This window comes from Ambystoma mexicanum, chromosome 14, assembly GCF_040938575.1.
Source record: "Ambystoma mexicanum isolate Mex_15411 chromosome 14, UKY_AmexF1_1, whole genome shotgun sequence".
NCBI classification, from domain to species: Eukaryota; Metazoa; Chordata; class Amphibia; order Caudata; family Ambystomatidae; genus Ambystoma; species Ambystoma mexicanum.
The window spans coordinates 210978833-211001859 of NC_090940.1; the positions used below are offsets into that span (position 1 = coordinate 210978833).

Below are 23027 nucleotides of genomic sequence, written 5' to 3' on the forward strand. Positions count from 1 at the left end.
GCCATTATGTCAGTGCTATGTTGAACATGTGCAAATCCTGGTCTTTTGTCAAACAACCTGCCTGCCAAATGCCTATCCCATGCCTGCACAAGAACCAAAACGGTTGACTTTGCAAACACTTGTGCTCCAGCAGCTGCAGTGCTGTGATGTGATGTGCTGTGCTGTGATGTTTGTCATGCTGGCTATGTGGCAGGACGATGCTGAAACAATGAAGGCCAACCCAAAACCCCCTTTTCCTTACACCGCTGCTTCCCTTCAGCCCACGCCGTCAGACTCCCTTGTTAACTTGTAGGCAGTGCAGTTGCGCGAGTCGGGCAGAGGCATGGCGGTTCTCGCTCCCTATAATCACCACACATGTGCAGCTTGTTCTTTCCTTCACTGAAGCAAGTTTAGGGAATGCCCATTGGGGTACCTGGTATCAAAGCGCTAAGAGGCGTGGACAGTCCATTCTGCGTCCCTGGTTACTGAATCTTTGCACTTGTGCAAGTGCCATTTTGTGTGGCATTGGCATTTGGGCAAACCTTGTCCTAGGGCAAAAAAAACATTCAGTGCATGTTACAGCAGTGCAAATGTACCCTACTGCTGATTCGATCCCTAGTCACACTAGTAAGCACTAGGGCACACATTACCTAGGTGTAAAAAGTAAGGCATTGGAAAGATAGGTTGTTTGCACTTGCGCACATATCTTGGGAACACTGCACTTGGGCTGCTGCAAGGTTTCTGTAATTCGGCCCCAGGTTTATAAGGATTCTGCATGATCTGAACATATGGCAGCCCTCCATCCAGTGTGTACCCGTGGGGAATGCAATGGTGAGCTAATGGGCGTGTTTCGTGTTTAGATATCTGTTTTTGATGCGGTGCCTCTTTCTTGCCTTGTTTCCTCATGGGGGTTTCTGACACGGCTGTAGTAGGCGGGAGAGAACCAATCACAACCACTCAATGCACAATCGAGCACTTCCCTCTTTGTAATTTTGGAGGGGTACATGCTTCCTTCCATATTACAGATTATATCTCCACCCAAGGAAAGCTAGCCAGTCCACAATTCGAAAGCATGCAGTGAACGCTTGTGTGAGTGGTCTGCACGTTGTGGCAGCGTGTGTTCCTGTTTAATGGTCGGAGGTGTGCAGGTATCCTATTGCACAACAGAATGAACTAATTGTGACGTAACAATTAATTATGAACTCTTTTGATGAATCATTATTATACCAACAAGTACCTCCAAAAATGTTTTTTCAAGAAACTCAGTGTTCTGAGCATCAACGTGAGCACCAACCTTAGCTGGATGGTTTATCCAGCTTTTCTCTTTCTCAGTTACAATACTGGGTCTAGGTGTCACTAGGACCCTTACAGATTGGGAGCTCCGTAAAACAAGAATAAACTAGACATAAAGAATGAACTTCATGGATAATTAACAGTGGTGCCCACCTTTTTCTCGGCTCCAGGTATCCTATTGCGCCATTGGTTCGTTTTTGTATCATACGTTTGGCCTCCTGATTTTGACCTCCTGAATGTGTATCTTAATGACTGTGTGACAAGTGTTATTCTTACTTATCGAGTTCTTTGACAAAAAAAAGCAAAGTCCCAAGGTGTCCCCTGTCCCCCCCCCCAGATTGTATGGGTCTCCTACGCCCCTGGTGGAGTGCACATGTCAAGCAAGAGAAAATAGGGGGGGGGGGAGATCTCTTCTGTATGTTCTTGCTATTTCAGCAATTTGCTTCTCTTACAGACGGCTTTGTGTTTTAATGAAGAATTTTACTTACAAAAATTAAAAAAAGGTACAAGAATTTTACTTACAAGATTCATATATTGCAATTCTTGTACCTTTTTTTTAAAAATAAATTATTTTTTTTATTTTTTTTTCTCCCCACAATGACCCACCCAACCCCTCCCCCATTTTGCGGCAAAAATTCAGTAAAAGCACATTGTTTAAAGAAAACTTGCCGTATATAACATGTTAGATAGAAAGTTTGTCAAACTTTAACTAAATCCTAGGTTCATAAACTCGGTGAATGAATCTAATAACTGCGTCACAGAGTTCACACACACTCGGGTTCGCGCTTAGAAACCTCTGGGTATTCAGCGTGTTATAAACAACCTATCTTATATCATCTGCATCATTCACAAGGCTTTCTGGGGCCTGGGACCCTGCTACATCCAACTCTCCCCCAAAATAACCTCCCTGCTAGAGACCTTCAGTCTTCTAGCTACAACGCTCTGCAGATCAGTCGCTTTGCTAAGCAGAGAGTGGGGGGTAAATCTCCTCCGCAGGAGCCTCCCTCTGGAATGCTCTCCCTGCTACCCTCCGGCCTCAAGACGCTCCTTTTTTCTTCTTCCTTTCCTCTCCCCCTCCCCTGCTAACACCCCTGTCTGCCGCAGTGACTGGCTGCCTGGTTCCCTCTGAGTTCTACAGGGCATCACGTCCCCCCACACAGTCCACACCCCGCCTCACAGTTAGCATGGGGACCCTCACTTCCCTCACCCCATGCAATCCCTGGCACTTGGCCACCTGGCCTCCCCTGAGCACTTGCCTAGCCCCTGTTGTCCTCTTCCCCCCCCATCCCTTTTCACTTGCACTCTCTCCTCTTTACCCTGCACTTCCCTTCACACCCTAGCACTTTGCTTTTCACACAGACTGGCACTCCCCCACCCCTCTCTTGTTGCTGCACTTGCACAGTCCAAATGTTACAAGGCCTAGTAGGGTTGTTATTGTCTTTCTCCCTTGTTCCCCCTCCCCCCAACTTTTCTCTTGCAGCCCCTTGGAACACCTTTTGTTGTATAGACACCTTAAAATATCCGATAAACAAATACTCTGTAGGTGTAATAAAAATGTCTTAACCAAGTGTTCCTTCAGGAACCTTAATTTATAAGCAATGTGTACCATTGCATCGGTTTCTTGCACTGATTCCTTAAAAAAAAAATTGCATTGGTGAAGCTAGCAGTTTTTTTTTTATTTTTTTTTTTTAGGTAGTCGTCAGCTGTGCACTGCCATCATGTGCCCAGGTAGTGAGATCCTGTCCCAGCTGTTGCCATTTTAAGGCCAGGCAGTACAATGGTGGCAGTGCCGGGGAAATGCTTTTCCCATGCCTACAGAGGAGTTGCTTGGCACATGCCTGTTTCTTTTACGTGTGGTTTAGGATATCCCGTAATATTACTTTTACTTTTGCTTTGTTAGAAAAGATGTCTTTTCTGCAGGTTAACTTCCCCATAGAGTTACATGGCGAGTTGACGGCTGTGTGTGGCCAGTCCAAGTCTGGTACCTGTAAAGTCCTAGAGTGCCTACATCTATTACCCAGATGCGGTTTAAAGGCAAAACTGAAGTATTACAACAACCAAAAAAAAAGAAAAAAACATAATTATAGTACAGAAGATGACTCTTGTAAGTGAAATGTGCTCGTTTGACCTGGTCATGACTCACAAACCGCCTCAGCCTACCACCCCCCCCCCCCCTCACACACGGTCCCCCATTTTAAAATACATTGCATTTGGTTTCCTCTAAAATAGTTGCCACTGGAAGGGTTCCACTTTAACATGGTGTCATGGTAACAGTGTCTGTCTAGAGGCAGACCCTGGTTATACTGGAGCACACATCAAACGAGGAGGAATGGGGAGGTGGCCCTGAATTGATATTAAAGATCAGAGGCAGGCTCGGGGCCACTTGTGATCGCTACAGATCCGTTGTCCTGCTTTTGGGAAATAAGGACTAGATTGAGGTTCTAAAATTATTTGCATGGGAAGAGACCGCAATCCTAATATTGTGTTGCAAAAAGTTGCTTGGATCAGACACTGAGCTCCCAAGAAGCATGTTCTCTTGATTTCAGGTAATGGAGGGTTATTTCGTGTGTAACCCAATCTACGCTGGGCTTGGATTGGCTCTCGCCTAAGGCACATCGCTTTGTTTGGAGCAGGTGGAACGCACAACAGAATGTGCAATTAAACCGGATCACATTTTCTAGATCTGATGCTTCCTGCTGGAGCAAACGCTCGAGATGGCATCCTGCACACGTGACGTGCTCGCGGGCGCTGTAAAATGTAAAACAATCCTGCGGATGAACGTTGCAGACATGCCAACCCTCCAGATTTAAGCGGGAGACTCCCGATTTTGTACTCAACAATATTGCAAAATATTGTTATTTTTCACGTTCTCCCTTCTAAAATAATTCTAGCACCAATGCATGCCAATGGGGAAATTCATTTCTCCCTAATTCTCTCGTGAAATCTCCCTCCTAGGTGCCTCAGAATGTTGGCATGTATGATGTTGTGCTTGCAGCGGGCAAATTAATGATGGATCCGCGAGAAGCACCTAGCCGGGCCTTATTAGAGCGGCACATGACGGCCCTGCAGGAGGCGATGAGGCCAGTGCACGGGCACAAAGAGACAAATTACCGTATCCCTCCCGGGTTTGCGCCCCGCCCGGCGCAAAGGCAATCTCTGCAGGGCTTCATGGCGCACTGGTGGATGCGTCCAGCTGCGTCAGACGTCATAGGAGGTATCCGCTCGCTCCATGAGGCATCCAGGGGCTTCTGTCACAATTGGGTGTCTGACTGTGGAATGTGGGTTGCGGAGAATGGATGCTCAGACAGCAGCTGCTCCTACACCCCCCCCAACCCCGATTAGGGAACGCCCTACTTTCATAGGCAGCCCTCCAGTCCTTACCGTGCGCTCGCTCTCTGTTCAGTCCGAATAAATTTCTTTTTATGTGTTTCAACCGCTGCTATTGTAAACTCTCAACTAGCCGTGTTCAGTCAATGTCTCTCAAGCAGTCGGCTCTCCAAGACAAGAGAACCCCCTTTTCATGCTGAAAATCAACACTGACACAGAACAGGGATGTCATTTCACCACCAAAATGCCAAGGGTAGCGGAAGTGACATCACACGACCCTTGACCCCCTGATGACATCACAGGAAGTGATGTAATTTGACCCCGCCCCGAAGTGATATCGCAGGAAGCGATGGAACACGACATTTCACCCGTTGACAAAACAGGAAGTGGCATCACATAGCATTGCCCACTATGAAAAATATGGTTACGATAGCACTATAATGTGATGTATATTTTGTAATAAGGAAGCAAACACTGCAGGTGAGTGAATATCCTTTATTGGTAACCAGCCTGAGCCAGCAGGAGTCAGCCTACACAGCACCTCTTCATTACAGCTTCTAACGGCCCTTAATGGAATCTCCCCTCTGAACAGAAGTAAACATGACATCAGAGAAAGAGTGGAATCCTACGAGGTAGAATTCCACTCAAGAGCAAAAGACACTTTGCAACATATTTCATACAAGAATGGATCGTCAAATGTATCGTTAAGATCAGTGTATATAGGCCCATATTACTGTGAATGCAAGCAGACGTCCATGACCAAATGATAATGATGTGTTATTATATAGCACTTACGCTTAAGCGCTTTACATAGAAAAAATGTACACCCAATATCACCCAACCTGTGTTGGTACTCATTTATTGACCTCAGAAGGATGAAAGACTGAGTTGAGGCATTTAATAACAGACTAAATCAGTGACTCGCCCCCGAAGTGTGCCTGAAATATACCTTTAATGAGTCTAGCAATCATTGTTTAGAATTCCAGAAATACACATTATTTGGTATTCCTATTCTTTATTATTTAGGGTCAGTGCTGAAAGTGTTAGACTTGTGGTACTCCTGTTCTTATTTTTCGTTTTAAAGGGGCCTGAACAAGAAAGCCAGCCACTCCAGAAGTAAAGAGCCACATGGTGCTGGCCACAGCCCAGGAGCTTGCATGACAAAAAAAAAAGGTTTTTTTTGTCCTTTTTTTTTTTTTTAAGACCGAGTTCGCAACGGAGTCCACAGAGGTTGCAAGGGAGACCTCGGAGGTCGCAGTTGGCAGTTGCGACCTCTGGCACCCCTAAATGACGTCCCTGAGACAGAATAGATGTGTTGGAACACTTGACGCGTGCAACACTTGACGCGTGCAAGCACACGCGCCACCATCACTTCTTCATTCCTACCTTTTCAGGCAGCGTCTGCCCGGGGGCATCCCTATTAAGGTTACAGGATTCACTCCCGAACACAACTAACCACTTGCCTACACAACCGTGTCTGACTCGGGCAAAAACATAAGGAAATCCTGTCGCCAACGGCATACATAACCTGACCATGAGCTTTGGGAAAACCCACTTGCCATTACTTCAACTTACTCAGGTCTTCAAACTGGATTTAGGTGACTGATTTTAATCGAAAATATAAGCAGTGTACAATGTTCTTATATTTTAATGAGCTGGGGCTCCCCCTGGACATCTTTTGGGTCCCCTAAAAGGGCCTGGCCCTAGGTGTGGTTGCCCAGAAACAATAGTTGTACTCCAGGGGCGAATGCTCTAGAATGATTTAACACTCGAAAGTGAAAGCTAAACATGGAAACATTATTGTTTCAGTTTCCTATACAGAAACCCTTTACAGTAACCTTGTATATAATGACCCTTTCTTAACTCACATTGGCCATAACTTGGGGTCATTATCCTGCAGTAATGAAGGCTAAATTATCGAAACAGTGCCTACAAAATTTAATTCACAAAGTCAACTATAGGACTCTCCCCTCAACCATGCCCTTCCCCGCAGGGGTGTTGCTAGGTCTGGAAAAGACCCGGGGCTACGCTGATGTCGAAACTGTTTGGACTGGGGGCTAGCCAGCCTTTTGGCTGTAGCTCCTGAGATTCTATCCGGGGCTACAACCGAAAGACCAGGGGCTATAGCCCCCTTAGCCCCCCTCTAGCAACGCCCCTGCTTCCCCGTACACATGATGCTCGTTCTCTGGGCAGTAGTTGTGAATATCACAATCACTAACAAATCTATTCTCCCGAAATTGAAATATTTTACTATTCATGTGTTGTGGTTTATTTTTTCTGTGTTTGAAATATGCTTCAAACAAAAGCAGCATTTTATCTTTATGGCATAAAAGTAAATGAAAAAAATCCTACAGTCGCTAAGGCCTAGTTGTATGTTTTGCACACAAGCCTTTAGCAGCAGGAACAGCAACAACAAAGGGAAGCAGGAAAGCAAACCTTTGGCTCGTGTTATCATTTCGTTCCTGTTGATTTTTTGTTTTATGGAGGGCAAACCTTAGTATAGTGCTTCATGGGAAAAAAATAGAACAAAATAAAGACCCACATACAACTACAAAACCCCGAATAAAAAAATGCAGAGGTATACAAAACAACCGCTGCACATTAAAACCAAAAGGTTAAACGGGAACACTGAGTGGTTTTTTACCCTGCCCTAGTTAGTCCCGATTAAGAGAGAAGTCGTTTCCAAGAAGAGGAACTGGGGCCCAAGAAAGACAGCTCTGTTCTTTCTTTTTTAACCATGCTGCCATTGTTGTCTCAGCTTGATATAAGGCTCTCGGTGCAGGAGTGCAATGAAACCTACGTTTCGGGAGGGGCTGACGGGTTATGGGTGGGCCACTTTAGAAATGGGGTGGGGCAATCTTAGAGGCTCCGACCCTTCTGGTCTACCCCAAGGGTTGTCTGGCGGGGAGCCCGTGTATCCCATCTGCCTTTCCCCACCTGTCTCCCTCCTCCTACCAACTCCCCCGCCCCACCAGAATCAGCTCCTAGGTCCAGCATTGCAGATAAACACACACACACCCCTCATACACACACACACACACCCCTCATACACACACACACATCCCTCATACACACACACCCCTCATACACACACACCCCTCATACACACACACCCCTCATACACATACACACACACACACACACCCCTCATACACACACACACACACACCTAGCCCTCATACTCATACACACACCTAGCCCTCATACTCATACACACACACACACTGCCTCATACATGCGCACCTAGCCCCCATACATCATACTCATACACACACACTGCCTCATACATGCGCACCTAGCCCCCATACATCATACTCATACACACACACACTGCCTCATACATGCGCACCTAGCCCCCATACATCAAACTCATACACACACACTGCCTCATACATGCGCACCTAGCCCCCATACATCATACTCATACACACACACACTGCCTCATACATGCGCACCTAGCCCCCATACATCATACTCATACACACTGCCTCATACATGCGCACCTAGCCCCCATACATCATACTCATACACACACACTGCCTCATACATGCGCACCTAGCCCCCATACATCATACTCATACACACACACACTGCCTCATACATGCGCACCTAGCCCCCATACATCATACTCATACACACACACACTGCCTCATACATGCGCACCTAGCCCCCATACATCAAACTCATACACACACACACTGCCTCATACATGCGCACCTAGCCCCCATACATCATACTCATACACACACACTGCCTCATACATGCGCACCTAGCCCCCATACATCATACTCATACACACACACTGCCTCATACATGCGCACCTAGCCCCCATACATCATACTCATACACACACACACTGCCTCATACATGCGCACCTAGCCCCCATACATCAAACTCATACACACACACTGCCTCATACATGCGCACCTAGCCCCCATACATCATACTCATACACACACACACTGCCTCATACATGCGCACCTAGCCCCCATACATCATACTCATACACACACACACTGCCTCATACATGCGCACCTAGCCCCCATACATCATACTCATACACACACACACTGCCTCATACATGCGCACCTAGCCCCCATACATCATACTCATACACACACACTGCCTCATACATGCGCACCTAGCCCCCATACATCATACTCATACACACACACACTGCCTCATACATGCGCACCTAGCCCCCATACATCATACTCATACACACACACTGCCTCATACATGCGCACCTAGCCCCCATACATCATACTCATACACACACACACTGCCTCATACATGCGCACCTAGCCCCCATACATCAAACTCATACACACACACTGCCTCATACATGCGCACCTAGCCCCCATACATCATACTCATACACACACACACTGCCTCATACATGCGCACCTAGCCCCCATACATCATACTCATACACACACACTGCCTCATACATGCGCACCTAGCCCCCATACATCAAACTCATACACACACACACTGCCTCATACATGCGCACCTAGCCCCCATACATCATACTCGTACACACACACTGCCTCATACATGCGCACCTAGCCCCCATACATCATACTCATACACACACACACTGCCTCATACATGCGCACCTAGCCCCCATACATCATACTCATACACACACACACTGCCTCATACATGCGCACCTAGCCCCCATACATCAAACTCATACACACACACTGCCTCATACATGCGCACCTAGCCCCCATACATCAAACTCATACACACACACACTGCCTCATACATGCGCACCTAGCCCCCATACATCAAACTCATACACACACTCATTCATACATGCATGCATAATGAGCTAACATGCAACGCTCTTTCACACTGCTAGTTTTAGAACTGGCTTTCCTCGCCTCTAACAAAAAGCAAGTGTGCACATCGGCCCCCTCCTCTCAGATGTGAGCAACGCATAACGTTATGTTATGTTCACTTGCATCCGTGGGGAGGGGGTTGATGTGTGCATTGAATGTTTCTACGGCAGTGCGGTGATGGAAGCCTTTCCTGCAACTAGCAGCTTTAAAGTGTCGCTGCGTTTGTGCAAATAAATGTTTCTGCACGAACACAGTAACACTTTAAAGCCGCCGGTTTTAGGAAAGGCCTCTCTCCCTTCTCTAACAAAAAGCCCCGCCCCTCCACTGAAATTTCGGGGGAGGAGAGGGGGGGAGGGCTGAAGCCCGGCCTGCTCAATGACGCTGCACGCCTGTCTCAGCGTATGGGTCCCCAATGTATTTTCTGATCCACGAGTAAGCAAATGGCTTGTGTGCATCTGGGCGCAACATTTGCACTCGCAACTAGTCATTGGCTAGTGATATTTGGCTCTCAGCAAGGAAGAAGTGACTTTTTTATGGCTGGCTAGTAGCTTGCAACTTTGTACACATCACACGTTCTCTCTTGAAGGTTCCTTGGCTCTGCAGGCTGGATGGAACAGATCTGTAGCTATTGTTTGTAGGGCATCATCCTGAATCTTCATTCAGTCGCGTGTTTGAATCCTGTGGCAAGCCGACTCAGCCCGCCATCCTTCCAAGGTCAGTCGTTTGAATACCATTAAATTGGAGTCGAAGACTACATGCCACTGCAGCGATTCAAAGAGGTAGGATTCACGCATGGACCACTATATGAGAACAGGAGTAGAAACGAATATCCGCATAGATGCCTTGCTATGCCACCAAGTGCCGTCTCTCATTGGGAAGGCCCAGCCGCAGATTTTTTTCTGCACAAGGCAAAGTGGAATTTTGCTGCCTCGGCCCCCACCCCCCCCTGTTAATGTTGTGTGTAGAGGCCATTTCTGGTCTCCGGCTCCTTGGTGCAAATTTAGCAGGTGTCGGATCATTCCTTCCCTGCTCCAGTTCAGTGGGTTTATATGATTTTCTGCAATTCTTTCAGATAAACCTTGAAGCACTTGAAGTCCATGCTGCAAGACCTGTACACTGCCCCCCCCTAAACCCCCTCTGGTAACCACGCCTGTTGACTCTCAAAGGAGCTATGCCCCACTCGTCTACTTCATTCGACCTCGCTCTGAGATATTGCGAGGACCCTGTAGTCGACAAGGCCTTGTCATCAATTCTTGGGCTGCAGTTTCCGGATGATCTGAGTTTTGCCTCAAGCCTATCCTGCTGATGACTGACTCCACCCACTCTTTTCCCAACCATCTAAAGTTGCCTCGCTTTCTCTGCCAATGTCTGCTCATATCTTCGTCTTGCCCTTTGCAGCAAAGGCACTAGAAGATTAATTTACTTCCCGTCTCTGCCTAACCCAAAAACCATGGCCTTCGCAGCGACCATTAGTCCAACTTTTGCCCATGCAAAAGCCTTGAAACTATCCATATTGGTGAACCCCATTGCGAGAAGCACACTGCTTCCTGTCAAATCTGATTTCTTCACTGTTGTGCATTCTTTTGTGATCAACAGAACATTGTTCATCCTATAACATGGGATGTTTTGAAATGTCTTGATTTTTCCAGTCCTTCTCCCCAGTCCTCTACCATGTATATGTCAACAGTTGGCAATTAATGTCGGCTCCACCAAACAGCCGGCACTAAAATGATGTTTCTAAATGCAAAATTGCATTGGCAAAATTGAGAAATGAGAGTTTAAACCACTGAAGAAGGGGGCAGAAAGAAAGATTTTGAGGAATATTTAATCCAATGCTTGTCATTCTAAAGCAGCAGTTTTGAAACTGTGGACCTGCCCCCTCAGCCCCACCATGGGGCCCAAAGGAAGCCTGGTGGGGTTGGGCAGGGAGTGCCATGACCTTCTGATCATGAGTACGGCAACTAGTTTTAAAGGAAAATATAGGCAGTTCTGACTTTTGAGGGGCTCCACCACAAGGTTTACATCCGGTTCTTTATTACAGTGGTCTTCAAATTGGGGGGGGGTTTATTTAAAAAGGATTACAGCAACCGCTTTTAATAGGAAGCATTGAATAGAAAATATAAACGGCTTGTGGGGTACTGTGAAAAAATATTTTTAATCAAAATGGCGGTTGGGGGCTGCGCAGTATGAAAGTTTTAATGCAACTGCGTGGGCATAACGTTTGGACACCACTGTTTTAAGGGGTGGGATTAAAATGTATTGCCATCAATTCCTGACGCCCGGTCCTGAAATGGCAATTTGAAGATGCAACTATTTACTCAGCAATTTCTTTACATGCTTTAATCCTAAAAAATCTAGACTAGTTGTGAGTCACGTGGGTTTGGTAAATGCCTAGAGAAAGCACTGCGCTGTATGAAGCTAGGGGTCTTCAGCCTCGCTGGGTAATTCCCTTGTGATAGTGTTTCATATTGTCTTCATGGTTGGAATCTCTGATGCTCCTAGTCCGTCATAGCTACTTATGATGTTACATTCTTCCTCTTGCACTTTTTCCCAGCTGGAAATTCCAACAACTCCCAAATTCGTTCCAACAGGAATGGTCCTGCCTCCCTGCTTGGAGACATCCCTCCCTTTTTAGCTTGTGGGTCCGATTCTTCCCCTTTTATAATTTGCTTTGTTTGGACAGGGCTTCGGCAATTGCCAAGGCCATCAGGTCAGTAAGCTCTGCCTCAGACTTTGGTAGCAAGGAGAAGGCGCCACGGGTCTCTGTGGCCCTCTGTGGTACTCTGAATTGCCTCTTCTAGCCATCAGTGCCTTGAGAGCCAGAGTGTGGGCATTTTTATAGACTCCCTTCTTCTCTTGCGAGATGGTGACCTGGAATCCGACCTCTTCTTCTGAACTATAAGTGTTTTGCTGCAGGGCCAGCTTGTTTTGGTATCCGGTAATAAAATGGTGGCAAAAATGTCGCCGGTGAAAAAAATGGTGGCAAAAATGCCATGGTTTGACCCGGTAAAGGTGTACCCCATTCTACCATTTAAGGGGAGCCAGGGTTGCAGGGGTGTCCCCCGCTTCCCTTAAATGGTATAATGGGTCTGGGAGTTGGGGGGGTGTCGCCCACATCCTTTTCATTATTGTGGCGCAAAAAACCACAGCATTTTTGCTGCAATATTTTGTATTCGCAGCCATTTTGCCACGATTTTAAGACATGGAACCCTTGTTTTATCCTCTGGTCTGACACCGGGACTGGTAATGTGTGTATGAGTGACAGTGCTGTACCGTAAAGCAATACCCGTAATCTTTCACCCAATCGCCTGGTCAGATGACTCCACCAAGCCCATCAGTGCATGCATCTTACGTCTTTCCCAGGAGACGCGGGTCCTGGCGGTGGCATCAACCACCGTTCGCCACCCTTCTGGCGCAGTCCCAACTCGGCTGGAATATTCATCACACTAAAGACCCCTTTTTTCGAACAGTGAAAGAACAGTGAAAGAAACCAGGAAGTGGAAGGGCCAGGTACCTGTGACCGCTCCTTCCAAGGGGAAGGGCCCTGGTGTAGCCGCATTCAAAGTAACTAGAGGTCAAAATTCTGTAGGTAAAATCCGTCATCCGGTAAGAGTTACCTGAAATGTGTGAGGAAGGTGACAAGGGAGGGGAGCTGTTGGGTAGTGTGACCCCTCTGTCAGGGCTTTCTTTTTTGTATGAAACATTCACAGTAGGCATCCAAGTCTCCAGGCAAAAGTAGTTAAAAAGTACCACGTAAAATGCTGGTACACAAAGACAGCAGTGACTACTTTAGAGTCCACCATTGTCCCTTCCGTTCTTACGCTACCAGATCGGTGACCCCAAGCTCGTTATTGAAATTGTGTACTCTACGCACAACTGTTTCTTGCAACCAGCAAATGCCTCTTTACAGACCCCCCTGATTGTGTTGGCTCTTAAACATCAAATTAAGGAAATTATATCCATTCAAATAATGGGCATAGCATTTTTCACAGCGTGGTGCACGGCAAGTTCCTCTAGCAGGTAATCGCTGTAGAAAATAACACTTGTATAAATGGACCCGTCGCCTGCCAAGAAACGAATTTCTCCAAAATGCCCTCCCTATGCTGCTGTGTGATGTATGCATTTCAAGAAGGCTCTGTTCATTGATGATTAAAAAAGAAATGTTTTTTGTGTGAAAATCAAAGGCAATTTATGAAAACATCAATCATAGGTAGAATGAAAAGGGGCGCAGTGAATGGGTAAGCAAGGCTTTTTTCTTTTATGCCACTTGTGTTGCAGAGTTTTTCCATTTGCCGCGTCTCTCAGCAGGTGAAGCCACTTCCCCCTTAGGCTCGTGTTATATTTATTTATTTATTTATTTATATTGCGCTCCTAACCCAAAGTTATCTGGGTGCAAGTTTACAGGTTACAATTGAAGTGCAGATAGTTTCATTTTCAATTAACAAAGTACATACAGTAATAAGGGAGGCAAGTTATAACACAAAATTACAATTATAGTGAAGGAGATGCAATTATAGTACAAAGCAGATCACATGTACAGTAAGTTCCCTGTATATGTCAATACTGTGGCAGCGAGGGAGCAGTCAAGGTGCGCGCCCTGCTGGCTTGCGCGGTTCGTTGTTTTGGGTGGAGTGAACGTAACTACAGATGCTTGATTCTCGTACAGAAGAGAGGATTCCATCCATTGTCTTTTTAGGTTGTACAAGAAAATGAACACTTAATTCTGCCAGTAATGTTGGCATCGGTGAGCCTCGTCGTATGAATGGAGGTAGAGGAATAGTGGGACTGGCAGGTGTTGGGGAAAGAAATGGTGGTGTGATGCGTGTAGGCTGATAACTGTGTGGGGTTTAATGTGTCACAAAGATGGATACTGGGGCGTATTCACCGCAGGAGCAGTCCCAGGAGTTATAGGAGAAGCAGTGGATGCATTGGCGTTTGGGTTAGGAAAGAATGGTGTAAACATTCTGCGACGACACCGGGCCACTCCCTGTCCTTACAAATAACTACTGAATGCAAAGAACATTTATTGCATATCTAAGTTGTGCAATATTCCACTTCTGAAATTGCCTTTCTCAATGCTGGACTAGGGTTCCATGTCCCCTACATCAACATGGGTTTTTCCGAAATCATTTTTTCAACGAAATGATTTTGAAAAAAGTGTTTATTTTTAATTTAGAAAATATTTGGGGTCCCCCCCCCCGAGCCTCACCTTAACTATATTGGAAATCCTACCACGAGCCCCCTGCTCTTGCCTTGTAACCCCTTACTCCCACATCTACATATATATATTTTTTGAAATCCTTTTGTCAAGGAATTATTTTGAAAACTCCTGGGGAGGAACAAAGGTGATACCCTGGACTACAACTCCTAGGTAGTATCAGATTTTGACGTGTACGTTCAGAGAGTCAGCTGATAACTGCCCCCATCCTGCAACTCCCCTGTTTGTTAGTCTTTCATGTTTGCCTTTCTCCGGGGACAATCGGTTAGGGTGAGCTATGAAGATCTTGTCCCACTTGCTAGGTTTTCTTTTTGCATTGTCCACTTTTTTTGTTCTTGTTTGAGTGTTACTCACCACACCAATGGTTGGAAGAATGGAACCTGACCTTGAAGGCAGAAGTGGTGGAATTCTCGGAGCAATCAGTCTTTAACCTCTGCTACCCTGATTTCAGGGAACCAGGCTTCCTCAAGAAGAGGGGCTCTCTTCTATTATGTATCCCTCTGCTGTGGTTATATGACAGACAGAGGTATCAATCAAATAAAAGAGCGGGGTAAATGTGCACCACTAGACCAACAGCTGAAAAAAGAACCACAGAAAGGGTTATATGCGGTACAGATGAAAATAGTAAATGAAAAAACGCTCAATAATGAATACCTGAATTTAAGGTTGGTTGGAGTTAGACTAGGAGAGTATGTACTGTGCCTGAAAGAGCAATTCCACAAAGACAATGAGGAACTAACAGACTTAAAGAACTTCCCCTTAAACACTAAAGAATGCAAGACTAACTTGAAAGGGCATGAACACGGAGCAAAAGGAAATCCTGCTGGAGAGAACACAACGACAGGAGAAAATAATAAACAGGGAAATTAGTAAGGTAAAGTACACCCGAACGGCACGCGGGACGCGCTAGTTACAGGTTGGTGCATGTAACTGGAAAGCATCCTGGAATGCATTTGGTAGGTAGATAGTTCAATTCCAGCACAGTAGAGATGGTGTCCAAACTAAAGAGTTGTATCCTCAAATGCGTGGGCAGGAAGTGTTATCCAAAGAACAAACAACAAAAAGAAGCAAGGAGTCCAGTTTTGAAAGGGGGCGCACTTACTATGTTAGGTGAACCCAAGATGCCAGGGTTGACCACTCCGCCGCAGCCCTTGAGAAAGGAACCAACAGGAATAAGGAGCGGAAAAGGAAGGCTTCTAGCAGGAAGCCACCAGCAATCCGAGGAACGTTCTGAGTCATAACCGGCGTGTAGATCTAAGGACAAAGGGAAATCTGTAGGCAGTCCGAATGGCAAGCAAAGTCGAGGGACCAGGGAAATCAGGTAGGAAGAAGGAGTTCACTGGATTGATGAGGCATATAGCGCGGAGGCTACACACGTAAGGATACATGTTTACTACGATTAGCAGCAACAAGCCCCCGAGAGGCACAGTTATGTAGGCAAGGGGCGGAGCCTCGGAGTACACGTTGTGCGTAACCAACATGTCAGCTGACACGGCCGATGCCGGCGTCCATAGTCTCCATGGCACCTGGTAACGCAGCCACACAGATGCCTTTCCCCGGGCTGTGCGAGTCTGCGTTAATGTTGAAAGGGTGTCACGCCGCCGAAGAGTAACATTAGGTCTCCGGGCTTAGAAACATCAGAAATGGCTGATCTTGCTGCCAATGCTTTTGTTTGCGTGTCTTCCTTTGTAACAGTTAGTCCTCCTTTGTCTGCTTTGTGCTATGCATCTTATAGATACAGGTGCGATTCATCATTGTCCTTCAACTACTATTCGGACAAAGGAAATAGAAAGCGATCACACTAGACTGTCGCCATGCATGTAACCACCTCTTCTAGAGACATACTAGAGATGGTAGCCTGACGCTGCCTACGAATCATGATTACAGAGTTTGATTTACAAAGCTTCATTAAAAACCGCCACTCTATAACTTCGCAATAATATCAAATGGTGCCCCCAGACCGATGGTCTTGAGCAAGAAGGTATGTTGCTTAGCAGTTCACGCGAGACTGCTCCCTTTAGTAGCAGGGCTTGGTCTTGTTCTGTAAATTCGCACATGAGGTCAAAACAATGGATGGAATATTCCCTGGTAGAACTCGTAGTGGTAAGAAGCATAGGTGCACACTTTTCAATACATCACATTTTGCTTTTCTCATAGATTTGTTCCACAATTGTTTTTATTTTATATTTATTTTATAGATTGACCATCTGGCAATACCTTTACTTGTATAACTTAGACAAATGACCGTATAGGAGATAGACTCTCTTACTAGAGAGTCAGTGTTTCCCACTTAATAACAACATGAACATATTCCCCCTACCTGATTGGACATCAACATCTTGGAAATTGCAGGAACATTATCGACCTGCTGGTTCTCGATGTCATGAAGAATGAGGAGACCGTCCCGGGTCACCGTTTTCTCCACGTTGGTTCAGAGGCACATTTGGGTCCATTTTCTGGTGTTTCTGTTTTTGAAGTTTTAATAATGAGCAGATACAGGATCTGGAAAATTGATGTTGATTTTAGACGCTTTAAACGTTATCACGTCCAAGGATTTGTGATTAGTTTAAGTGCATTCATTTTGTCACATTTTATATTCTTTTATACGCCCAATTAAATCCAGACATATATACTCTTCACCCCCTTTTAGCTGAGCATATCTGACTTTTGCCGATATGTGTGAGTTGCAAGGGTTGTATTTTGAAATGCACAGAAAAATGGGTACTTTCTAAAAACATTAGAGCTAAGTAAATGTTTGACAATTATTCCATGACCGCTTTTCTTTTCTGCCTGGCACACGTTTGGTTTTATTGTGGATTTTTCCCCTTTCACAGTGAGTGAGAAGACTATTTTGCACAGGCAAAAGAAACATCTCTTGAAGTCTGTGTGTAGGTCTTTTCCTTTTTCAGGTTAGAGCGGGTTAATGGTGTCCTTCCCTAACCCTCGATTGTTCAGCCTTCCATCGCATTTAAATACTCTTATGTCGGAGTCTGGAAATTCTTCTTCAAATATCAATTTAAAGAAGCGGTCAGGAACAAAGAACAGCATAGGTGTCATTAGTTGTGCCTCTTCTGTTTAGGAGATTTTCATTTTTTAATTTCTACCATAGTTTTAAAGTTGGATTGTTATCTTGATCATCTTGCATCTGTACAGTGTAAGAACACGACCTAAAAGACTGTCTCTTTGCAAAGAGAATGGACCATGGTTTGAGAAGCAGATAAAGAAACACAAGCATTTTAAATCTATCTCTTTTTAAATTGGTATTCAGATGTTCTAGTTATATTCATGTCAAATATTCTCATAAGTAGAACTGGGGGAGGATGGCGCTATGCTACTACACGGCCTGGATAGTAATTGAGTGCATGCGTGTTAAGGGGCGACCAATGGTTGAGTAATATTAAAAGCAATTTTTGACTGTAGCAGCGACTTTAAAAACAATCGCACAATATATTCATCAGCTACTTCGACTTCATGCTACCGTAGAACCCTCGGGTAATAAGAAGTCTTCTTAATTAGGTTTCTGAACTGTTTAGCATCCGATTTGTTTACATATTGCTTGGGGGAAGAAGACTCCATAAAGAGGGAGGCTTCATGGCATTAAAGGGCTGGAGTTCCATAATGTTATTCCGAGGACCAGCTTGGAATCTGCTACTGAAATTACCCAGGCGTCAATTGCCTTATTGGAGCGACTGGGGCCTTTCTGTACATTTTTATTTCTCGAGGGCAGCCGCTTCCTATATCCTCACTTTGCTAGTATAGAAAAAGCAGAGTCATCAATTCTTTTGATTCACTGGAATTTTTTTAAGGAGCATTTGACCTTGAAGATTCATCATTACATTGAGACAAAGCCACAAGCATGTGATATTGGTTAATGTTTGAATGGAGGAGGGTAGCCTCTGCAACCTAGGGACTGTGAATACCCTTCCAAAGCCTAGTGTGCTTTAAATATTTTACAAAAAATTGGTGTCTACTTTTTATAATGCAAATCCTGCAGCGCAACAAACGCCCTCTCTAGGTCCGGGCCACCCCGAGAATCTTGAGTTGACCAGCGCCTGTATTTGGACTGGTGGTCTCCGAAGAGGCCGTACTCGTGCAGAACTATAGACCTCTTTCCGCTGGGCTGGATATTGGGCGCACCCCTTGTATACCATGCAATCCTTGCCTATTCCGCCGCGTACTTCGAGACTGTCGGCGGTAGTCGGCTCCAGACCTTGCCTCGAAGTGACTGCGGCCTCGATTTTCATATTTGCATCGAAATAGAAAAGTGTTGTATGTCGCGACCACGTTTTACCATATTCCTCCTAAGTCTAACTTTTATTAAAAGAAAAGGCTGTACACGCATAGCAGCATTGTGTATTTATTGCGCTCAATTTCTGTGGGGAATTTTGTCATTTTTGCTCATAAATACGATACAGGGCATGACTGTTGGGAGTATTTCAACCTTTTTGAAAAGCTGCCATATTTGCTTGTGTTACCAAATGTGGATGGAGTAAAATAATTCAAGTGGTACACTTGCTAAATAAAAACTCATTCAAATTGCACTTGTGAAGCACATTAAGTAAATGTGTAGCATGGTCTCATGCACCAGTATCCCAGCCGCCATCAGAATCCCGTTACATGGCCGTACTTGTCTGGCGCGCTACTTGAAGCACATTAAGATACGCAATAACCAGACCGGTCCTTCACCATAATTGGTCCTCCGTGGGGAAAATCCCAGAACGTGGGGCTGGGGTTCAAGGAGTCCCGCCCAAAGGGGTCACAGTGGCGGGACGTAAATGGTATGATGTGCCCTTACTTTTCAGAGAAATCGCTCATCGTTCCCTTACATTTTCCCCCTCCCCACCACTGTTCCTGCGGGGTGGGAGAAGGACACTTTTGATTTTAAAGCCCGCTCCTCCCCGCAGTGAGTCGAACCTGTGTCTGGCAGGTGATAGACTGGTGGCGTAGCTCGCTGAGCTACCTTGCTGAGACTCCTTTGCTGCACTTTATTTTAGTTGCCTGCTTGAGTCAGAGAACCACATCCCAGCTACCACACAAAATGGCACCCACAGTGATCAGCGCGTGTCTTCTGCATTGAAACATTTGATTGTTGGAGGCCCAGCTGTGTTTGGGTAATGGGGCTGGCTGTGGTGTTTGGCGTGTCCCTGTAGGAGGTGCGTATGGTGGAGGGGAGATTACAAAGGGCACATGTGCCTAAAGCTTAATGCTGTGGGGAACAATGAGTGAAAGTAATGTTGATCTTAAATTGAATTTTCTTTCACCGAGTATCTTTCAAACATGATTGTGAAGTTGTAAAACAGTGTTGGTAGTGGAGCGGAGGCAGGGCGCCAGGTAGGGGCTTTGCATTGGGAGACAGTGGGCAAGGGGGAGGTTGTGTGGGGAGGTGGGGTAGGGGAGTGATGTAGAAAGACAGAAGGGTTCTTTTTTTCAAGGGGAAACCAAGTTCCAAGCTATTAGGCAGCCATAAGTCACTTGCCACCTCAATTCTGTACATATACACAGCACACAATTTCTTACTCGCTAAGTGTCAAATATCACTAGCCAATGTGCTCACTAGACCATTCTGTCCACATCTATGACTTAAAAGTGGCATATGCAACTACCTTGAAATGAGCAATAAACCCTGATGGGTGGGGGCATTACCAGGTATGGGAATGTCCCGGGCCAAGAGTCAGGCCCGAGTAAAGCCTGGGTGCGAATGTTGTGTACACAACAACATTGAACACAGGGCAGAGCCAACCTCACTGAAGATGGCATAGGCAAACTAATTGGTTGATGTAATATCGTGATTATGTTTGAGGGTTTTAAAAAATACAAAAACTGCAACAAGAAGTCCTTTATACTGGATGTGGTTGTGTCTAACCTATTGGTTTTGCAATGCATAGGCTCTCCCTTTGCAAATAGCCAAAATAAATAATTGTATGTTTTTGTGCTCGTGACCGAAAAGTCAGAGAAATCCCTTGTTTAGACACTTATTGCTAACCCTTGTCCCTGCATATCTTTTCACCGACTACACCCTTATCGCCCCCATTTGAGAAAGCATGTTCAAAACCCCTCCTCTGAGTTATGTTCTTGTGTTCTTGTGTGTTTTATATAGCGCCTTATATACCATTGGTATGATATCAAAGCGCTGTGGGTTGAACTCCCTCAGGGACCGTATTCTAGGTCAGTGGAGAGAATAGGGTAGTAAATAGTGCTTCGGTGCACTCAGTATATGTGCAGCCAGTGTGGTTTACGTGATGTGTAGCAGCATTCTAATGCTAGGCTTGATGCAGTGGTTGTGTGATCTGTAGAATGTATGCCGCAAGGCCGTCTGCATTCTGCTGGTGGTGGAGCTTGTGTATGAGATTGTGTGCAGCGAGGCCGAATTTCGTCATGGGGTATAGCTGCATTCTAAATACTGTTGAGGTGTTCATCAAGGTCTGTAGGCCTGTGTACAGGAAAGCCGATTGAGGGGGGTATAGCTGCATTCTATTGTTTGTTGGTGTATAGGAGAGAGTGAGCATAGCGGTATTTTTTTAGTGCCTGTGCTGATTGGTGGGATACCACTATTCCTGATTACTTTCTAGTGCCCCCTGAGCTGACAGTATCTATTCATGGAAGCACAACAACGATGACTGTTACGGGGATGATACGATTATGTTACGACTTAGTTACATCGCCCGTTTTTTTTTCTTCCTTCAATTAGTTTGTTTCATGCAGTTTTTTACTGAAAAATGTGGGGGGCTGAGTAGGGCGATATAAGTGAGGTGGGGAATAGGTAGTAAATAGGGCAAGGGGGGCTTGGGAGGGGATCACAAAAATAAAAAATACTCTTTCAATTTTTTTTTCCCAACAAAAAAAGTCTGAAACAAATTCATTGGAAAAAAAAATGGGCAATGCAAGAGCATAGAACCTCATTTATTAATACTTTTGATTCTTTATTACAGTAACCGTTTTTTGTTTCTAAGAGATGTGATTGGTTTCCAGCTGTTGATTACATGACATGGTTACTTTTGCAGACAGTTCACCCGAAGCCCAACCCAAATACATCAAAGATGGTAAGCGTTATGGGCGTAGATCGGTGCCAGAACTGCATGACTCCTTGGAAGATTTGGCTGTGACGGTGCTTGAACCAGACGATGAAGAAGAACCCCTGACTTCACACATCATTTCAGAGGATTGTGATGAGGTGAGCGAATTTTAAATGCTGTAAAACTTCTATTTATTTCTATTAGCCATCACTGGAACTTCACCTCCAGTTCAGAGGTGCATGACCAAGGCGTTGTGGGTATGCAAATTGTCCCGTATGTCAGTGCATCTCCATCCTATATATGCCAACATGAGAAGTCACTGTCTGAGCTCACTCGCGTTACTTTACAAATGTCACATAACTCGTTGATTTGGGGGGACCACAGTAGAGGGAGACTGATTTGTGTCCTTCACTCGTTTAAATGTTTGAGACATGGTTTCCTATCCAACTGTGCTACATCTAAACAGTGGAGGTTACATGTCTAGTAGTGACCACACGCCCACCTGGAATAGGACGGAGACTAACAAACCTATTTCTGCAGATACCTATTATGAGGGAGGTCTCCAGCTCTGTTCCTCAAGGGACAGATCCACTTAATGTTTACTTAATGTTTACAAGCTACCCTCTCCAAATACATTTTGAATACATTGAATTTAAATGTTTTTTTTTCCTTCTTTTTTTACTTGGTAGTTATCCAGAAAACCAGATGTGCTTAGAGCTCGTGAGAGCTGGTCTTGGTCCTCCTATAGACCTAGTGGTTTATGGCCTACTATATTGTTATATGAAGCCTGTAGTACCTGGGGTTATCAGGGAATTTTTGCTACTGTATTGTAGATCCAGAAATCTACAGGTAAAAGCCATTCAGTGCCCCCGAGAGGTGTCTTTGACAAACAACCTGGTGTGTTCTAACATTGGTGTTTGTCATCCTGCTTTGATGTTGTGAACTATGAACGACATATGCCGCAGTACGCACGTGAGTACTTTTACTACAGGGTGATGGAAAACGATATTCCGACTGATGACTGAGAAACGCTGGTTATGAATGCCCTTGTGTTTGAAGAAAGACATAAAATTGCAGCACATTTATTATGTGTATTGTGGGGATGTATCCATTTTGCAGTTTGTATTGAAGAACTTTCCAAATAGAGGGTTTGAGAGATATGGAAATTATTGATTTACAATGTGAAATTTTCAGGATGAATTATACTATTGATTAAACATTGTAACATTAGGTGTGTTAATTAACTGTGGTGCATTAGGGGTTTATAGTGTTATGGTATATTTTAACAAGTGCTCTTACGGGTAGGGGCCAGATTAACCCTATGCTACCATATTTAGGAAGGATACATTT

At 45.1% G+C, this 23027-nt stretch overlaps 1 protein-coding gene across 6 annotated transcripts in view; it reads left to right on the forward strand.

The window, feature by feature from the left end:
• Positions 1-23027, forward strand: part of NIN (ninein) — a 429800-nt gene that overhangs the window by 119282 nt on the left and 287491 nt on the right. For all 6 annotated transcript variants that reach the window (XM_069638956.1, XM_069638957.1, XM_069638959.1 and 3 more), the window contains exon 4: positions 21666-21835. In XM_069638956.1, the coding sequence (XP_069495057.1) occupies positions 21666-21835 (170 nt within the window). The remainder of the gene's footprint in view (positions 1-21665; positions 21836-23027) is intronic.